Genomic DNA, 19,597 nt, shown 5'->3' on the forward strand with positions numbered 1-19,597 from the left:
GGAAAAATATCAGATGCTCCACTGGGAACTTAGTTGAAAGATACTCCTAAAGCAGCACAGTGGACTGGCAGTGGCTGAGAAGTACTGATTGGAGGGAAAACGGAAAGTAATGAAACAGTGATTTTCTCTGAATGCCAGTAATAACTCTTTCCATTCAAATTCTGTGTAAACCTTCCAGTGCATAAAATTATTGTACAGGAGCTCTTCTAGGCATCTTTTTAAGTCGAGCATCACACAGAGGTAAGTTCTGAGCTGGTTGTTTTTAAAATATAATTTTCAAAAGCCTGGGTAAAAAAACACTTCTTTTTCTGCTAAGTCCTAGAATGTCTCAGGGTCAGTTGTTTCCAGTTTTGTTTCTCAGTGTCAAGTATGATAGGTCTTACAGTCCTTGTGTAATATAATTTTGTTAAAATCTTTTGTACCTCTGGGTGTTGCATGGAGCCTGCAACATGAAAGAACTTTAAAAAGAATGTGAGGAAAGTTTTTGTCTTCAGAAGGAATTGCAGTTATCTAGGTCAAATGGACTGCTTCAAAACAGGCAAAACTGTACTGCATGCTCAGACAGCATTTGAGGTGGAAAATATGTGTATCTGTAATTAAATTAATCAACTGGTACCTGTGAAGCCTCCTTGCCACAGACAATTCCTATGCAGCAATAACAGGAGTAACTGGGATGATTGGCTTGTAGTGAGTATCAGAAAAGCAGCTTCTTGGGAACGACCTAACTATATTAAAATCTCTTCTTTTCCAATTTTTCCACCTGGACTGATGACCCTGGAATTCCTACCTTCCAAGAGGACTTGATTTCTAGTCCCTTTCCACTAACCCAAACAATGCAGGTCAGCCTTTGTTAACTAGTCTTCAGCAGTGTCCCACTTCTGAGTGGAACTCTTTACAGTGGCTCACATCATTGAATCTGGTATCTGAAGTACAAAAGGGAAGATTGCAAGACTCTGTGTGGTTTGACAATGCCGTTAAGCTCATCTATGAATTTGCTATCTTGAAAAGTGTGGCTGTTCCTGTCCCAGCTGTTACTGTTCCCAGCCATAAGTGGCCCAGTCTCTTGAGCTGGCTGTAGCGCTCACTGAACACTTCACTGAACATACTCAGCTCACTAACTCAGAAGAAAAATGTTCTGCTTTGTTTGTCAAGTTAAACTCCAATGAGCCCCAGAGCTGCCAGCTGAGACACAGCAAGAAAGCCGGGGCAGGTCAGTGGCAGTGAGGTGGGCTTGGCTCTTTTACTGCATCACACCCTTGGCTCTTGATACGCTTTAAAAAACCTGTGTTTATTAGGGTAGGACAGCAGCAAATGGGAGCAGTGGTGTCTAGTAACCAGGGAAAGGAATTCAGGTACAAGAGACCTGATTCAGCTCCTAGTTCCACTTCACGTCACCACGCGTGGCTAAGTCTCTTTGTAACACAAAGATTTGAGTTCCTTTGTAAACGGATTTGAAAGTTACTACAAAGAAGAACCAAAGCAGCATATTATTCAATGTTAGGGTATCAAAATTTAGCCCAAAGGCAGCTACAATCTCCCGCTTCTAAATGCTGTCTGCAACCAAAAGCTAACTTTGCCTACTGTCTTTCAAGCAGTAGTTAAAAGACCATGAAACCACACATCTCACATACATATTTGTAAATACTGCTCTGGTCTCTGCTACATTCAGAGCAGTACTGACTGGAGGAAAGGATTCTTTTTTCTTGAAGGCCTGCAGTTAGTGCTCAATTAGCATGAGCTGAATTTCAGGCTGTGGGAGGTTTTTGTTTGAATGCTCTCTTTGAGTCATCTAAAACTCCTCCTGCTGGAGCTTTTGCAAGCAGGATGGGCTCTCTGCAGCTTCCTTTTGCCTGGCTGTCAGACTAGTTCTGTAAAGCGAGCAGCCAGAGCTTTGTCTGCCTTCTCCTTGGCACAGTGAAGAGGAAGCTCATGGGCAAATTACATGAAAGAGCTGCCATTCCTGTAGCACTCTCGTATCCAGCCAGTGCCAAATCTATCTGAGCTGTAAGTAGAGACTGAGGGAGACAGGGAACAGCTGGAAGACTTGCCAAATCGAACATGGTCCTCTGGGCTTCTCTGTTGGTGCGTGCTGATCCCTTAGAGAGCAGTGCTGAGCCTTGGCCTGCATTGTAAACTGCTCTCTTCCCCCATTTCATCCAGTCACGCTCTCCCCTTCCTGCATCTTGGCTATGCATTGCACAGCATTTCCACCTCCTTATCTGAATGTAGGCGTCTTCTCTCTTATCCTCACTCAGTATTCTTCTTGCCCATGTTGTTGCTGCTTGCAATGATACGTGAATATGTGGACTGGACTCAGTCAACTTCTCGGCCTCCTGGTCTTTCCAGTAGAGCATGAATTGACACATGTAAACCTCCAACGGTTTATAAAATAGTGATGGAGATATCTTAAATATGAACTGTGCAGTGGCAGGATGGCTTGAGCAAGGGGGCCACGAGGTCAGAATTTACCTTTCAAGATTACAGGTCCAGTTCAGTGCAGGACTTTGTCCTCAGTGCTCTGCAACAGCCAGCTGCTTTGCTTCTTTTCAGCTGAATTCCTAGCAGACTTCCACAGGAACCATAGTTGGCACTAATTCGATTTCTTCTCAGCAGAGTCAGCACAGACATTCTTCATGAACAAGTATTTCACACACACTCCAACAAACTGACTTGCTCTCCTCCTAAAGCAAACCTCTAGAAAAGGAGCCTACTTTTGCAAAAAAAAGTAAAGAAAGAGAAGTTGCTCATTTCCATGGTCACACTTAAGATTTTTCCCAGCTTTTGCTTTAGTCAAAGTGCTGGCAATGCCCTTAAATTTAGGTTTCTAAACTCAGTTTATCGGTGCTGGTCTTGGTTCATGAAAAGATGACAGTTGCTTAGTTTGGGACCTGGGTCTCAGATGAAAACATGCTCAGACAAAGATTTAGACATGCTTTCTTTCAAATCTGGAACCAATGCTGTTTCTAGATCTCCCTCTTTAATTCAACAGGTATTGACCAGCCAGTTCCACTGGAAGAAGTGGGAAGTGGGTATTTATCTCTAAGGGCCAGGTACTTGATTGACACCTCCCTGTTTTCCTCCTTTGCTCCTTCCCTTCTGTGCTATAACCTCTTGAAAGGCCTGCACCGTCTTCTCATCCCTGTCCCAAGTCAGCTGTTCCTAAGCACCCTAGGGAACATTGTGTTTCTCACATTCCTCCCCTTCTCCATCCAAAAGTATACCCTTCTGCTCGACAGCTGCTATATGAACAGCAGAAGAGGGTACTCCACTATCTTTCAATCTGATTTCCTGTTACTCAGACACTTGTTCTTTTCTATGAATCCTTTTTTTGTTTTGTTCCATATCATAGAATGTACTTTGCATGGCACACTGAAGGCAAGTTTGCAATATTCTGCACAATAAGGAGATATTGATTCCCTTCCCTGTATTTCACAAAAAGGGACACTGAGGCACAGACTGGCTAATTGAATTGCCCACAGGAGTCCCTGATCTCATTCCTAGGTACAGCAAGCAAGTCTCCTTTCACAGGATTAGTCCATCTAAAGGTATCAATATTTATCCATATAAAGGTTCATGGCCTTTCTCTTTATTTTCTCTTTTCTGCACTGCATCTCATTTACACAAGAAGACAGCAAACCATATTTGCACTGATCTATCAAAGTACAACTCCTTCAGAGTTAACTCTTTGCATTTTCTTATTTAAGTGCTTGTAGTCCTTTTTCTTTGTTGACTAGGGACCATTTTTTTCACTGGAGACTGGCCACAGGAATGCAAGTTTTGGCCAGTTCCCCACTTTCAGCTAGGCTTTGCGCTGGTGTGAAGTTTCCTCTGTGTTGGTGAATTACCCAGAGGGACTGCTGCTAAAGGTTTGAAGATTTGGAATCCGTCCAGATCCGGTTGGCTACTATTTCCCTTAGCGCTTTTACAAACAGAACAGTAACATTGGAGTGTCTTGTTTTGAACTTCTGTCACTCAAGTTCCTCTGGTCAGCAGAGGACAAATAGCGCAAGCTGTAGTCACAGCTCCCTTGTTACTTGCAGTGGAATCTGAAATTCTTTATTTCTGAGAGTAACTGCTTGGTAAGACCGTACTAAGAGACCGCAGGATCAAATTGTCAAGATATGATTTATGCTGCCTTCAGTTCCAGGTGGCTATTGACATCCCAGAAGCAGAACGTAAAATATCAACAAATTATTTGTCTTCAGTCTAGTTTCCGGCCCCTCCAGTTGCTCCTTTCTGCCATCGGGATAGTGCTCGCCACCCTTTCAGTAGTGCCATTGCTTCTGACTGCGATTCTGTGGCTACGCTGTGGACCAAATCACTGAAATGAATGACATTAAAAATCACCTTTCAAGTTAACCTTTCTGGGTTATTTTTAACCTAGATCGCAGACACACAACCCCTCACAAAATAACAGGCAGTGAAACACAGCCATGCATGCCTGCACAGACCTTTGTTTTGGGGAGAACCCCCGCTGTGGTTTTAACTCTCCATTTCCCTGAAGGAGCCCGGTCCTTCCTCACGGCTGTGCAAACGGGAGAGACGATCCTCCCCTGGCGGCACCGGCACCTCCCGAAAGTCCGGCACGGAGAGGAGCCGTACGGCACCGCTTCGGCCCCCGCACGAACGCGCTCTACGAGAGCCTGTGCTGGCTGGCGACTTTCTGCGGGCACCGTGAGCAGGGAGAGCGTCCTCAAACCGTTCTCTCAGCTGGTGCGGTGCCTCGACACGCAGCCATCGAGCCGCTCGCCTTGTCCGCGGAGGGTCTGCGCGGCACCAGCGCCGACGGGGACGCGAGGGACGGGGAAAGGCAAACGCCTCGCGTTACGTCCCGGCGCCCGGTGATGGAGCGGGCCGGCGGACCCCGGCCGGGGTTGGGTCAGGCGGGGGGAATCCCCCAGGTGTCGGCGAGGGGCTGCCGCCGGCCGCGGGGCGGGAGGGCTGGGCGGGGGGCTGGCGCCAGACCCCGGCTCTCCGGACGCTCGCCCGCTCCTGACCCGTGTCTGCCCCGCTACCCGCTGCCCGGCCCCGCGGGGCGGAGGCCAGCCCGGTGTCCCGTCGGGGCGGGAGCGGCCGCCCCCGTCAGGGCGCGGGCGGGTCGTGTCGCCCCCCGCCGCGGCCCCGCCGCCCCGTACTTAAGGCGGCAGCGGCGCGCGCTGCTCGTGCTCGCGCCCTGACCGTGTATCCCCACAGAAGATGGCCCCGACGTGCTGGCGGCCGCTGCTGAGGTACCGGTCCTTCGCCATCCTCTTCCTCACGCCGCTGCTGCTGCTGCCGCTGCCAGTCGCTGTGCCGACGCGGGTAAGTGCCTGTGGGGCCCACGCGGGGATCAGAGCCCCCCAGCTTCAGCCCTGCTGCCTCCCAGGAGCCCACCCCTCTGCCCCCCCAGGTCCGGCCCTGCTGCCCCCCAGAAGCCCACCCCTCTGCCCCCAGGAGCCCACCGCTCTGCCCCCCAGGTCTGGGCCCTGCTGCCCGAAAGAAGCCTGCCACCCTGACCCCCGGGTCTGGGCCCTCTGCCCAAGAGCCCCTGTCCCAGCCCTGTCCAGGCTTGCTGGGCACCCTGCCTGCTTGCCCACTTCGTCCTGGGCCATGCCCCAGACACCCTGGGCAGCACTGGCCACCCCGTCCACCCTCCCCACAGCATCTTCTTTGCCACCTGAGCAAGGAGCACCCGATCCCTGCCAAGGTCGCGCCACTTCCCCGTAGTGGCCTGAAGCAGATCCTTCCTGCCACCCTGTCCCTGAAGCGTTTCTGTGCAGCTCAATTAGCAACTCGGTCCCAGGTCTCAGGAACGTGTGTCGCGGCTTTCAGTCCCACATGGTCTCAGACACTGGTGCTAGGAGCTGAACTTGCATCATCCTAAGGGTTGTGCCGCTGCTGGGACCTGGGGGTCCCACGGACCCAACTCATCTCGCAAATTAGATGCAGTTCTTTTTGGGCCAAAGATAAATATATGCATGACTGGCCTGCACATTTAGAATTGTGCCTTGCATTATCTAGTAATGACGGCAGTGGACTGAAAAGCAGGACTTCTGGGTTCTCCAGCTCACTCTGCTGTTGAGGCTCCGAGATACTCTAAGGAGTGTTGCTGAGTGGCGTTCTTCATCGGTGGTGCAGTCGGAGGCTGTGCATCGCGTGTTATGCCGTGATCGTAACAGGGTTTCAAATGCTATATCCTCCAATTTACATACATCTTACTCCAGTGATGGTGATGGCACAGCTCCTTTGCTCTCAGTGGAGTTACTGAAACCAGCATGAAATTGGAGGAACCCAGTGAAGAGTTTGGGCTTTAATCTCTCGTAGCCTTCTTGGCAAAATGCAAAAGCTCAGTTTACGGTAGTTGAGCCTACTAGAGCTTTAGAGGCTATTCTAATAATAAAACCAGTCTGTCTTCTGAGTGACCTGTATTGCTCAGTGTATTTTAAAGTGCAGGAAAATGTCACACATATTTATAAACAAACTTGCCGGCCACTCTGGTTTACCTGTCTAAGAAATATCAGCCTGCCTTTCAGTCGAGTGCTGGTGCTTTATAGAAAGAGGAATTCCTGTCTGTTAGGCACTATTTTAATCAATACTAGGAAAGGTAATTTGCCTAAAAAAAATAAGTATTTCTTTAGTTTTATGGTATTTGTGGGAATATTGTGTCATCAGTCTAATATGGGAAATTACAGTATTTCACAATGGCAGAGTAACATTTCCGTCAGTGACCACCTTTTCAGCTCTTGGTGAGAAGACAGATCACTGTGTTTCCTGTCAACTGTATAGAGACCAAAGGAACTTTCTGTGACTGTTCCCATAAATCACAGGTGATGTAGGTATAGATACATATACGTATTTAATTCCAGATCTTCGTTTGTTTGAATTGGCCGTGGTTGTTGGAGTTAATTTATAAGCATGGTAGTATTTTTGAGCGCATAAATTCTTTGCTTTCCACTCTACAAAACCAGTGTTTCTGCTGCATTGTGAATTTTATTCTCTTAGGGTTGTTTATCTGTCTTTTATACTGGCAACAGATTAACCACAGTCGGTTCTAGCACTTAGTTACTGTGGTACAGCATAAATCCTATCATGAGCTCACCTCAGATTTCCTAAGGGAAGATACTTAAACAGGATCTGTCTGATATTTTTTAGTCTCTGAGGAAATATTTTTTTCAAAAATATTGTGCTGCAATTAATCTCCTGGAAACCTGAAGAAAAAAAATCAAATTACCTAAAAAGGCTGTTTTCTGGTTCTTAAGCTTCTCAACAAAATGAAGGAAAACACACCCCTATTTATAAATATCACCTTACAGCAATTTTTAAATGTCACTGTAACACCATCTATTTTTGCAATAAAGTCACATTTGTTGTATTAGAATAAAATCCTATAAACACATACTCTAAATATGAGCAAATTCTGAACTACAGGACACAGACTTAAGCTTTATAACACTGTTTACTGTTGGCTAATGAATGCTTGCTTCTCCTAACAATTTTGAAAGTACAAACCAAGGAAGGCTAGGTTTCAGAAAAGCCTGATCAACAGTATAAAAAGACTCGTTAGAACATTTCTAATGTAGGGAATCCCCTTAGTAGGTAAGCACAGTATGATTTGGGAAATTAAATACTTCTTAGTATTTAATATTTATTAAATATTATTAAACATTTAATTTTGGTGACTTAACATGCTTAGTCACCAAAAAAAAATGTAAAAGGCTTTTACTTCAAGAGTTGCTTTAAAAAGTTAAGAACTTTTAAATTTTTCAGTGATGGAGTTTCTGGGTTCAGGTGTGTTACTGGACACACCTCAAAGACCTGTGAATTTCAGACAAGCTAGTCATCCACACTAGGAAATTTGGCTTCCATTTAAAAATAATTACCTCAAAATAGAAATGTCCAAATCTGCAAACACTATTAAAAATTCTTGGCTCCTTGATGTGAAATCTGCTTACCTCAACTGCCAAGAGGTAATTGCACGCTGCAAACTGTGTACTTACCTGGTTGTGGAAGGTTTGTTTTTCTCAAACCCTGCATTTTGTGCGGGTGCGTTAGACCAAACAGCGTGATCAAAAAGTTCTTTTTACGTGAGTGACTTCAGAACAAGGTTTAAAAGTACAGGTTTAAATCCTCATGTCTCTGCTACCTATTTCAGCATAACTTGTTAAGCTACAGACAATGGAGTGTTTGGGCCCCTTATAAGAGCTACCAATGCATTTCTTATCTTTAAGAATAGTTTTCTATGCTTAAATGTATCTTCCATTATGTTGCAGGAGGCCAAATGTGCATATATCATCATCATCATGGCTGTGTTCTGGTGCACTGAAGTGATCCCACTGGCTGTTACCTCCCTCATGCCTGTGGTATTTTTCCCTCTGCTTGGAGTTCAGAGCTCTAAATCAGTAAGGCACTTGCTCAATCCAGATCTGATACAAGGATATCCATTGCTCTGATCCCCCATCAATATTTAGCAAACAAGTGTGATAGGACGGCACTCCAGTTCTGCGGTGCTGGCTTTGAACACGTTGAGCAGTGTTCAGGGCTCCTGGATGGGAAGATGCTGAACTAAACACACATTTGCCCAAGATGTTGAGGGTGTGGGGCTGGAGGTGGTAGAGGAAAAGGTCTGTTTCTGGGCTTGGAGCCTGCTGGAGAGCATCCCACTAGTGCCAGCAGCTTGTGTGTTCATAACCCATCCCATGAGAGAGCAGTGCTGACATGTCCCCTGGGAGATTTCAAAATGCATGGGATAAACTTCTGACAGGGTAAGCAGCATGACGCCAGCAAGTACACTGTGTCCCCTCCAAAGCTCTTTCTGGCCGTTTGTGCTAGTGCTTTAGTCCAAGGGAGGGAGGCTGTATTTAGGTACTGTAGCCCAGGTTCACCTCTGGCCAACAAGCTGGTAAGGGCAGGTGTCGTTGCTAAATGTGCCGAGAAATCCTTTTTGGAGTTCAGCATTTCTAGTACCTACACAATACTTTGAGCCCCTAACAATCCTTTTGTACTTTGTTAACTCCAGATGATCCAAAACGAAGGTTCACGATGCACAAAGAGATGCTGCAGTAGAGAGTTCAGCACTTAAACAGGGGATCAAAGGTTCGGGAAACTGGAGGTTGCTCTGAGGCTGCAACTGCCCCTTCTGCCAGTGTTGGGATGGGGCTGGGTGCAGTAGATGGCTTTGAGAGGATGGAAGGCAAAATGGACTACTGGAGCTAGCAAGAGGCAACATTTGAGACCCTGACATACCTTCTCTGTCTTTCAGGTGTGCTTGCAGTACCTAAATGACACAAACATGCTCTTCGTTGGAGGGCTGATTGTTGCAATTTCTGTTGAACAGTGGAATCTTCACAAAAGGATTGCGCTGAGGGTCCTGCTGATTCTTGGGGTGAAGCCTGCACTGTAAGAGTATTACATTACTTCTTCCTTGCCTCTGGCAATTTAGCAGAGGCCTAGGGATGGTGTTTAATAACCAGCAGAGAAGGGAACCTCTTCAAGAACCTCTTTAGCTGCACTTGTAGTTTCCAGAGGTGAAGCCTGGCAGCAGGAACAGTTTGTTTGTCCTTGGCTTTAGCCAAAACCAGCATCTGGCTAAATTCTAGATGTTTGCCATTGGGGACAGAATGGTGACAGACTTAATCATGTGTCTACTAAGGAGCTAAATGGCTTTCTGGGATTCCTTCAGTGAAGGCAGCAGAGCTGTCCTAGAAGGGAATCTGGCCCTGCTTTGTATTACTGGATGCTACACACTTCCCTGTCTGGGCTCAGCTCTCTAAATTACAGTGACTACGAAGCCTAGCAGCAGCTGTTTTCTTTCATCCTTTCTCCTCTGCCTGTTTCTCTCTTTTCAGCCTTATGCTGGGATTTATGGTAGTCACTGCCTTCCTGTCCATGTGGATAAGTAACACAGCCACCACTGCTATGATGGTTCCCATTGTCCAGGCTGTCCTGGATCAAATGGACAACACAGAGTATGATGTGACCATGATGGAACAAGCAACCGGGCAAACAAATACCGTGATTGAGCTGGAGGAAAAGAATGCATCAGATCCCACTTCAGTGCATGGTAAGGGCCTTCTCAGCAGTGAGTTGGCGCTGCTGAACTTGCTACACTCAGAGCTCCCTGACCTAGAAGGAGTTCTCTGTTCCTTTTCCAAGGAAAGAGGATGGTAACCTGACTGAAAATCCCTAAATGCACGACGTTTAGGCTTTACATAATGGGTTCCAATTTTGGTGGCTGCCATTTTGTTATGCTTTGTGCTAGATCCCATGCAGATTGTTATGTTCTTTCGTTCAAGCTGGGGTCATCCTTCCGTAGTTTCCCTAGACTTAGCTGCCTGCTCAGGGAAGTGAAAAGCATATCCTGTGGGAAATATCATCCAATCCCCCAGCATCCCACTTTCTAAAGCTTGTGATTATCTGTAGGGATTCAGCTTCTAAGCTATGTAGGAATTTTTGAAAAATTTTGTGCAAACGCAACCTATTTTGGTTCTGGGGTAATAAACACCTCTCTATGGCCCAGATTGTATGTGGAGGTGGGGAGAAGAAAGAGGAATACTTTAAAAGCTACATGGAAAAGAGGAGCTGCTGTCATTTGACTTACAGTAGACAAACTACTCTTTGGAACACTCTGAAGTGTGATCTTACCCTGATGCTTGACTCCACCGGTCCTTCTGTCAATGCTGTCGTTCTGCAGTAGCTTTCACTTGGTTTGAACCATTCACACAAACTCAGTCCCTCTGATTTCACTGCTCTGTTGTGCTGTTACAGAGGGATATATTATTGAATAACATTAAAGGTCAGATCTGTAGTGCCTTTCTCTTTCAGAGGAGGAAAGATTGTCTTGGGGATTTTCATGGAAATGTGATTTCACTGGATTAGCGAGTTGATCTGCCACGATTCCCTGTGTGACTGTGTGCAAGAACAAGTGCAAATGTTGGTAGTGCATACTGTGTCCTGCATTTCAAGCCTTCTGCCTGGGACACATCATGCCCGTTTTCTGGCTTACATGTCCATGGAAGACACAGTGTAAAAGAAGGGGGTTTATGTGTGCCAGACATTGCTCTGATATGAGATTGAATCATAACTGCCATGTTGGTTTGGACCTTGGAGGCATAGTTCAGATATAACTGTGATCTCTGCTTTTTGGTTGCTTCATTTCTTACCTCACTTGTGAAGGGAGAATGCACTATGATTGTGCAAAGCTCAGACACCGTGTTTATGTAAGATGTGCAAGCCCCCAAGAATGCCACTTGGTCACAGAGTGTTCTGTAAGGTTGCTCATTTCTAACTTCCAAACAGTTGTAAGTAAAGGTAAGTTTTCATATTTGCAAATGCTCTTTTTAATGTTGATTCTTGACTCTCAAAAGCAGACCTTTGCTCTGAGACCAGTAATAATAATGTTGATGGGTTTCTGTCCACTTAGAAGGACCTGCTTGGCTTTTGCTGGCTAATTAATTTTAACGTGTGGTGAAGGTAATAAATGTGTGCAAAAAATGCCCTTTGGTATTGTGGAGTTGGTTGTAATTGCCATAAATTCACTGTCCTGCTCCATTAGTCCAGTCAGAGTTCAAGATCAGACTGTTAACCTCAGAGAACAATGGACACAGCAGCAAAATGTCATGACATAACATATTGATCTTAACATTTAGGCTAGGCAAGAATTGGTTTTGGGTGGGTTTTTTTTCTACCCATATTCACAGCTGTTTAAAACTAGTTGAGCTCTTACTGTGGTGTTGGAATGATTCCAATAACTAGGATGTTTGGCTGGTGGTAAGCCTCTCTGTGAAACAGGAAATTACTGCTGAGAAACTGTGGCACTGATGTAGACAACAGCATCCTTGGATCATGTAGACCCAGATTGTCAGCCTCTTTCTTCAGCTTCTCATGAACATGAGTCCAGAGTATTTAGGGACATATCTGCGTTTTTTTGAATTAAAATAAATGGCTTACACAAACTGGAAGCACTGAGCCTGCAGACCCTGTCCTGAACTCTCTGCCTCCCAAACTTCACCTGAGGCAAGTCATGTTCTTTGTGTCTAGTCGTAAGCAATGGACAAGTCCCTGATGACCCCAGATCTTCTGAGGAAAAGAAAATGAGGAAGCGTATATGTAAGGGAATGACACTTTGTGTATGCTATGCTGCCAGCATCGGAGGAACTGCAACACTCACTGGGACAGGACCAAACATGGTATTGAAAGGCCAGATGAATCAGTAAGTCATTCTTGCTGTTTCTCTTACTTATACTCTCCTGCTGTTTCTGTGACCAACTGGCTAGCTAGCCTTAGGTGACAATTTTGGTTCCAAACTGTAAGCAATAACAAGTTGATGAACTGAGAGTGCGGGATGTGTGTAAAGCGATGGGCCCCATTTGTTTTGCTTCCGCTTTTTTTAGGCAGCTGTGCGCTGGTATTATAAGTCTCCTAAAAGACTTGGAAATACTTGCTGGTAGTCAGCAGACAGCTAGTTGGTCATGTGATACTGGTTCTTCTACCTCCTCTTTTTCAACTGAAATGCAGCACATCAGCAGAGGAACTGCAGTGAAGAGCATCCGAAGAATGTATGGTGAACTCTTCTCATGAGCACACCAAAGAGAGCTAAAAGTAGCTTGGTGTCTCCTCTAATATTGTTCCTCCATGCTGTGGCTGTGGAAACTGTACAGATACTGTTGTAAAGGAAAGGAGTTCTCCACAAAATACTCTTTGCTAAACTGAGTTTGGGAATTGATTTAAATACAACCTAATCTACAGTGGAAATTTTGCAGACTCCGCAGCAGTCCATCAACATTACCTCCTTCTGTCGGGAGTACTTCAGCCTCAGCTGCCATATTACCTGTTGGTTTTAGCAGCCAGCTGGAAATTTGCTATTGCTATTTTTCCTGCAGTCATTATTGGTGGATGCAGGGAAGAACAAAATTCACTGATCTTAAAACACTGACTTCATTCTTTTAAGCCAACTAGCAACTTTGTCTTCTGTTGAAGAGAGTGGAAGTGCTATTAATTTCAGGAAAGACAGTTCTTGCTCTCTTATTAGAATTAATGGGGAGGAAGAGAGAACATCCTATCTTGGGATAAATGAGCAGGCATGTTGGAAGTGAAAGGTAGCTAGAATGTGTGAGAGACTTTCAGCAGCGCTTGTCTTACTGAGACCTAAAATATCAACATGAGCTCCTATATGTGTTAAAGTAAAATACGTGGAAAACTGAGGATCATTTAAGTTCTAATCTGACGTCCAGGATGCCATCCTATTGACTTCAGTTAGGCTATGGATGTTATATATGATTATTTGTAATGGTTGTCCCAGATTTACGTGTGTAATTATCACTAGCTCATATTAAAGGGAGAGTAGATTACTAAACTTTTTGACATTCATACAGAAAGCATTTTTCTTTTCAGGTTATACCCCAATAATAATGATATTGTGAATTTTGCTTCCTGGTTTGGGTTTGCATTCCCAAACATGATTCTGATGTTGGTACTAGCTTGGCTTTGGTTACAGTGCTCCTTCATGGGACTCAAGTGAGTATTTAACTGCATGATACTGTGTAAACCCCTCAACTAATGCAGATCACCTTACTGAGGAGTCTGTATAAAACAAGTGCACTGACAAGTTACTAATTTTGTAGCAGAGAGCAGTTCCATTTCACAGCAACTTTTGAGGTCTAGAAACCTTTTCTGTTCATGGGAGTCGCACTAAGGCAAAAGTTTTATACATTCTTAATGTTCAGACAGAATTGCATTTTTATTTTTCAATTTCACATCCGTGAATTTCAGCCCTAGGAGAGCTGGCATATCTGTTTTGGTACCCTCGATTCAAAACTGAGTTTTTCATCCCTGGTTGCTCCAAATTGGACAGGGACTTACATCCATTCATAGACCCCATTCTTCTGTGAGAACTGGCATGTCCCCATGAAATACTTTGACACTGTTGTCATTTCTTTGTTCCTGACCTTTGCTGTAGTCTGTGTCTCTCCTCAGGAGTGACAGCTTCAGAGTGGCAAGCATGTTAAATCCCTCTAGTATCTTAATACTTATAGAATTTTCTTCTCCCTTTTTCTTAAAGCTTTAAAAAAAGCTGGGGCTGTGGCACAGAGAGAACTGCTAAAGAAAAGGCTGCATACAATGTGCTGAAGGCAGAAATGAAGAAATTAGGTCCTATCTCTTATGCTGAATCCAATGTCCTCCTAATGTTTGTTTTGCTGGTCCTCTTGTGGTTTTCCAGACACCCAGGCTTTGTAAAAGGCTGGGCCACCAGGCTCTTCCCAGAAGGAGAAAAGTAAGTTTTTAGGTTTTCTTTCATTCTGTACCCTCTTGATTGTGAATCAGATTCCCTTGCTCTTGCATTCCATTTTGAGTGGAGGGTCACTCATTCTAACCTTATCCGAATTCACTTGTTTGCTGGGCTTGATCCTATCGCTTGTGCGTGAGATCACCAATTGATGTATTGTTTGACAGTTTGTACTGCAGTCAAGGCTGGAGACTGGGACACGGAGCAAGCTGAAAGTCCTAAAGGAAGAGAAAATTCTGTAATGCTGATCTCAGTCACACTGATGTACACGTTAGTATTTTGTTTGTATGAGCTCAAATCAGTTGCGGTGTCAATTGAATATTTGGTAGTATCACCTCTAAACAATAGCTTAGAACTTGCTGAGAAATTGATTTGGTGCTTTGAATGGCTTCTTTGCATAATGTCTGTGGCATTTTAAGAACACAAAGTGCATGATGGGACTCGTTCAGGCTATTTCTTTACACATCTTTCTTTGAGATACGACTTTTGAGTCTTGGCTTCACCACAGAGAAGGAACCCTGCTCCCAGGAGCCATTGTCATCTGTGACTCTGGTTATTAACGTGTATTGTGGCTAGTTTCTTTAATTACTGTGTTGTGGCAGGTCTGAGAGACCTCAGTCATGAACTAATGACCCATTTTGCTTATGTACAAGTCCCAAACAGGATGACAGAGAGCAGTGACTGCAATGCTGGAAGGCAGCCATCTTCTAGGAGAAACATTTCTATTTTCTAAGCTATGTTCTCTTTTCTTCTTTAGGTATATCACGGATTCTGCTCCTGCTGTGTTTATTGCCCTGCTGCTCTTTATCCTTCCTGCTAATAAACCCAAATTCATAGGCTGGAATCCAAGCGACCCTGAACAGACTGAAGAAGGTATTTAAAAGAGGAGTTGTAACATTGTGGAACAGTTAGCCAGCTCCAGCTAACATGGCAGAAACATGTACTGGATTTGCATGCGGTTCTTCATTTCCCTCGTTTCTTGGGCAGGGCTGGGGCACAGTCCCTGCTTGTGCGTATTACCCTTCCTCTGTGCAGGTTTCTCAGTAATGTGCATCTGCCTGTTGGGTCTTTCCCTAGTATCTTATAGAACAGGAGGCAAAATGTCTTCACTCTCCTAAAACATGTTTTGCTTTTCATTTCTCACTTCAGATATAAAAAAGCCATTTTTATCAGCCCCGCTGCTAGACTGGAATGTGGTTCAGAGGAAGATGCCCTGGAGTATTGTGCTGCTGCTGGGAGGAGGTTTTGCTTTGGCTGATGCAAGCGCAGTATGTCCTGACATCTGTTTTTCTCTGACTCAGAGATGAACTTCCCTGGTTTGTTATCTAGTCCTGTATTACTGGGCATGCACCCAAAGCCAAACCCAGTGGAGGTGTTCAGATCTGGAGGCAGATCCAAATTAGCAAAAATTGGGAGGAGAGTTGGATGTTTCAGCCTCTTTTTCAGGAATTTGTGTACACTGACCAGGTTTCTTCAATTTATCTTGCCTCTTGGAGGTTGCCAAGTAGTTTGGGATCTTTGCTGGCTGGACAGACCAGAAAAGCAGCCTTTCTTATTTCTGTTATCATCCCGATCCCAGCCCTGGCTAGAAAAATAGAAGTATAGATAACACTTGTAAGATTTTTCAGAACCATTTGAGGTTTGTTTAAAGGATACATGTCTTCCGATTTAAACGAAACCACTGCTGAAGTGGTCAGGAAGAAAATCATTGTGGGTAGATATCTTCCAAAATTGTGTACAGTGGGGTTTCTTGCACTTGTTGTCAGTGGCTGTTGCCAGGCAATATGCTACATTCCATAAGCCCACGGTTTGGTCCTACATTCATAAATTCACAGAAAAGGCATCTGAATTCCGAAAAAAGAAAGAATCTTGAGGTGAACCATATCGTTTCCTTCCTCACTGCTAACATGAATCTAAATCAAAGCAAGCCTTATCTATCAACAATGCCATGTTTTGGGGGAACTCATAATCAGATCTAAGTTTTGTGGCCACATAGTTTTAAACCATGGGGCAAATTAAAGCTTTAGGGCCTTACATTCATCTACATACATCATACATGCATTATTAAAGCTCCAGAGCATTAGAAGCCATCAAGTCAAAGGTGGTGTAAGCTGCTTGAGTCAATCACTGGCTATGTTCCTTCAACAGACCATTCATACAGCATCAGTGTCTTCAGGAACCATAGAAAAACATGCCAGGAAACTTCAGAGTGGTACATTAAGTATTTGCAATTGTCTCAGCAATAATTGTTTCTGTTTAGCAAAAAACCATAATTTCATAACCAAAGTGTGAGCAAAAATTTGTGTTCCAGAAAAATCAGGAAAGTGGGACTCAGTATTACGTCTAGTTGGCAAGGAATTTCTTTTAGTGCTTGTAACAGATCATTGTACTTTCCTGGATGGTGTTTGTATAATTCAGGAGTTATTTAGCATTATTCGGTAGGAATGTTACGTGTAACATGAGCTCCCTGTTCATGAGCTAGGGGTTCTAAGCCTCACTGAAAACCACTTTTTTTCTTGTCAGAACTCTGGGCTTTCAGCTTGGCTGGGTCATCAAATGACCCCACTAGGATCTATCCCACCATGGGCCATTGCAACAGTACTTTCGCTTATTATAGCTGTCTTCACCGAATGCACCAGTAATGTCGCCACAGCCACCCTCTTCCTACCTGTCTTTTCATCCATGGTAAGATTACTTCCATCCTGTTACCCTGTCAACTGGGAGATCAGAGTTAAACTGACAGTCTCTTGTGGCAAAGCAATATCGTATTTATTGTCTTGAATGTTGCTCCAGTGTTAATCTGACAGCCGGTCATGAAACAGTCCATCTGACAGTATACCGTAATGGACAGTGATTTTAGCTGGTGTTCACTGCTATGTGTATATTATCATAGGTAGATAGAAAGTGGGAATGCAAACTTTCTCCCATCTGCCTTACCTATATGCCTGAAGCCTGAGAACCAGTTTCCTGGGGGAAGAAGCTAATTCAGGATACCTGCCCCATGGCACCCTCACTGGAAAGGAAGCCAGTTCAAGCCTTCTGTAAGGTGTGTCCCTTGTCTCTGGAGAAAGTGAAGTGAGAGTCACTTTTTAAATACAGATCAACAAACATCGGTCACTTCTGGTCAATTTGTACTTGAACCATCAACTCAGAACTGGAAAAACACACACACAGAAAACCCAAACCAAAACAAAATCCAACACTTTCTGTTCATCCCTTTGAATGGTTCCTTCATCTTCAAGGTTTTATGCTACAATACAGAAACTAGTAGGCCTGGTTATTAGAAATTTGTCATTTTCTGTAGGAAGCCAGAACAATTTTAAAACTTAGGGAGGAAAAACTGGTAAGTTTTGCTGCCTTTTCTCAGCAGAATTTAAATTGTAGCATAAAGGGAAAAACAGGTTACTTTTTTTCTTTAATTTGGAAAGAACAGCCGCTTTATTCTAGACCATTTCACCACAGTAAAATTATCCCAATCAGGGTGCTGAGCTATTAGTGACTGAAATTGGCACTTAAATTCTGAGTCCCAGAGTTTATGTAATGTCTGAGAGTGTTACTCCACATGCCTGGTAGTTAAAATCCCATCCCTGTGTTACCCTGGCAGAAGTGTGGTCCAAGGTCAAAGAAAAGATCGTTGGATAAATTTGAGCAGAACTCCAAATTATACCATAGACCAAAACAAACAGTGAGAAAGAATCAAGCATTGGTTTTAAGTATCGTGGGACAGGAAACGAGAGCAAAGTTATCTTTAAGCACATACGGATTTTGGAATAAAATGCTTGTAAATTACTCTGGCGATAAAATACCAGGAAACGAAATGAGCCTGTGTGTCTCAGTGGTCTGGAAAATGTTCTTTATGCTTTTCTTTTGGAGCACCACCAGTGTGGTATTCTCTCCGTTTCATTGCAGGCTGCATCTGTCAAGATCCATCCTTTGTATGTTATGCTGCCTGGTACTCTCAGCGCTTCCTTTGCCTTCATGCTACCTGTTGCAACACCGCCAAATGCGATAGTGTTTTCCTATGGCCACATCCGTGTTTTGGATATGGTAAGATGATCGTTGCCTGGTCTCTTATCTGAAGCTCTCCATTGCCTTTCTCCTGAAATATGGTGAGAGTTTAATTTTCTTAGCTGGGTATTTCCAAAGTACCAGGAAGCTCTTGTGGGCTGTAACAACCACACTGTGCCCGTCTCTTATGCAGTGTTAATATTACAATAAAGATTTGCATCTCTGAATTAACAGTACATTTCTCACAGGCTTTGGCAGACATACGGCTCAGCCCGATTGAAATTAAAATCTGGCATGTCATAAGTCTCTTAAACGCTGAAGGGTTAAAATGCAGTCGGTGCTTTCCAGTCTTCTGGGGCTTTGGCGAGTGTAGCTACAGCCTTGTTTCCACTGGAGCTGAAAGCAGAAGGTAACAATCAGTTGCCCTAGGCTCTGGTCCTCTGATTGCCTGCCAGACCTCGCAGTGCCAGGTTCTGCGCCGAACACACAAACATTATCGGTTTTCCAACTGGAGACTTGAAGGGGCAGAAGCTGTTGTTTAACTAATAAGAGCAGCCTGTTGTACATCCCTTAAAGCTCCTAGACTAGTTACATTGCAAAGCGTTCAGAGGCTTTGCACAACGTGTTCCCTGGTATTTCTGCCCAAGCAGGAACATAGGGCAGTGGGTGCAGTGGCTCTTTCTGTGATTTATCTGGCCATGTCTGTCTTGTCTATGTACAAATAGGCCTTGATGCAATGTACTGTGCTGGTGTTTGGTTATTGTTGGTGGTTTGGACTTTTGTCCCCACAGGTTCGATCTGGAATAGTGATGAACATCATTGGAGTCTTCTGTGTCACACTGGCCATCAACACATGGGGAAGACCTATGTTTGAGCTGGACACGTTCCCAACCTGGGCAAACAGCACAACGAACCAGTGAGCAGTGAAGAATTCATGTGTTAGACAAGGGAAGGACCCTGAATACCACTCTCTATTGCCCAAAGCTCTCTATTGGTTCTCATCACTGCTTCAGATCCAGTGTCAGGTTTTTGCTACCTTCTGGGAGTCACACATCAGTTCAGGCATGAACCAACTCAAATTTATTCCGGTGGTGCTGGAACCAGAAGTGCTGTTTAATCACACAGCTCTAAGGATCATGTGTCTGGATCGTAAGTGTGATCAAGTGATCCGTTGTACCTCCAATCAAGGTCGAGATTTATCGAACTTTAAATAAAGAGAGGGCAGGCTGTTGTATCAAATGGGTTGAACTATCATATCACTGGTGTGGACTTGTAAATCATTAGCATTGAAGACTGCGCTCAGGCAGGGGCTGAAAATTCATTAACTAT

The 19,597-nt window shown here is 44.4% G+C and overlaps 1 protein-coding gene across 1 annotated transcript; it reads left to right on the top strand.

Moving 5' to 3' along the window:
• The first annotated feature begins 4,196 nt into the window (after positions 1 to 4,196).
• SLC13A5 (solute carrier family 13 member 5) lies at positions 4,197 to 19,188 on the top strand. Its single transcript, XM_086475101.1, has 13 exons — positions 4,197 to 4,260; positions 5,162 to 5,301; positions 8,250 to 8,378; positions 9,239 to 9,375; positions 9,825 to 10,039; positions 12,016 to 12,187; positions 13,369 to 13,491; positions 14,036 to 14,248; positions 15,018 to 15,133; positions 15,410 to 15,528; positions 16,784 to 16,945; positions 18,170 to 18,307; positions 19,060 to 19,188. Exons 2-13 carry the CDS (start codon positions 5,197 to 5,199, stop codon positions 19,186 to 19,188), a joined length of 1,758 nt encoding a protein of 585 aa, XP_086331227.1. The 5' UTR covers positions 4,197 to 4,260; positions 5,162 to 5,196.
• Positions 19,189 to 19,597: the final 409 nt, after the last annotated feature.

This window comes from Leptosomus discolor, chromosome 18 (assembly GCF_034619465.1).
Source record: "Leptosomus discolor isolate bLepDis1 chromosome 18, bLepDis1.hap2, whole genome shotgun sequence".
Classification (NCBI taxonomy): domain Eukaryota; kingdom Metazoa; phylum Chordata; class Aves; order Leptosomiformes; family Leptosomidae; genus Leptosomus; species Leptosomus discolor.

What these genes read in the sequence shown, in the direction of transcription:
- SLC13A5 (XM_086475101.1), top strand. Translation starts at nt 5,197, where the DNA reads ATGGCCCCGACGTGCTGGCGGCCGCTGCTGAGGTACCGGTCCTTCGCC. An exon ending in CCCTGAACAGACTGAAGAAG is followed by an intron (nt 15,134 to 15,409) that starts GTATTTAAAAGA and finishes TTCTCACTTCAG; the next exon opens with ATATAAAAAAGCCATTTTTA. An exon ending in CTTTGGCTGATGCAAGCGCA is followed by an intron (nt 15,529 to 16,783) that starts GTATGTCCTGAC and finishes TTTTCTTGTCAG; the next exon opens with AACTCTGGGCTTTCAGCTTG.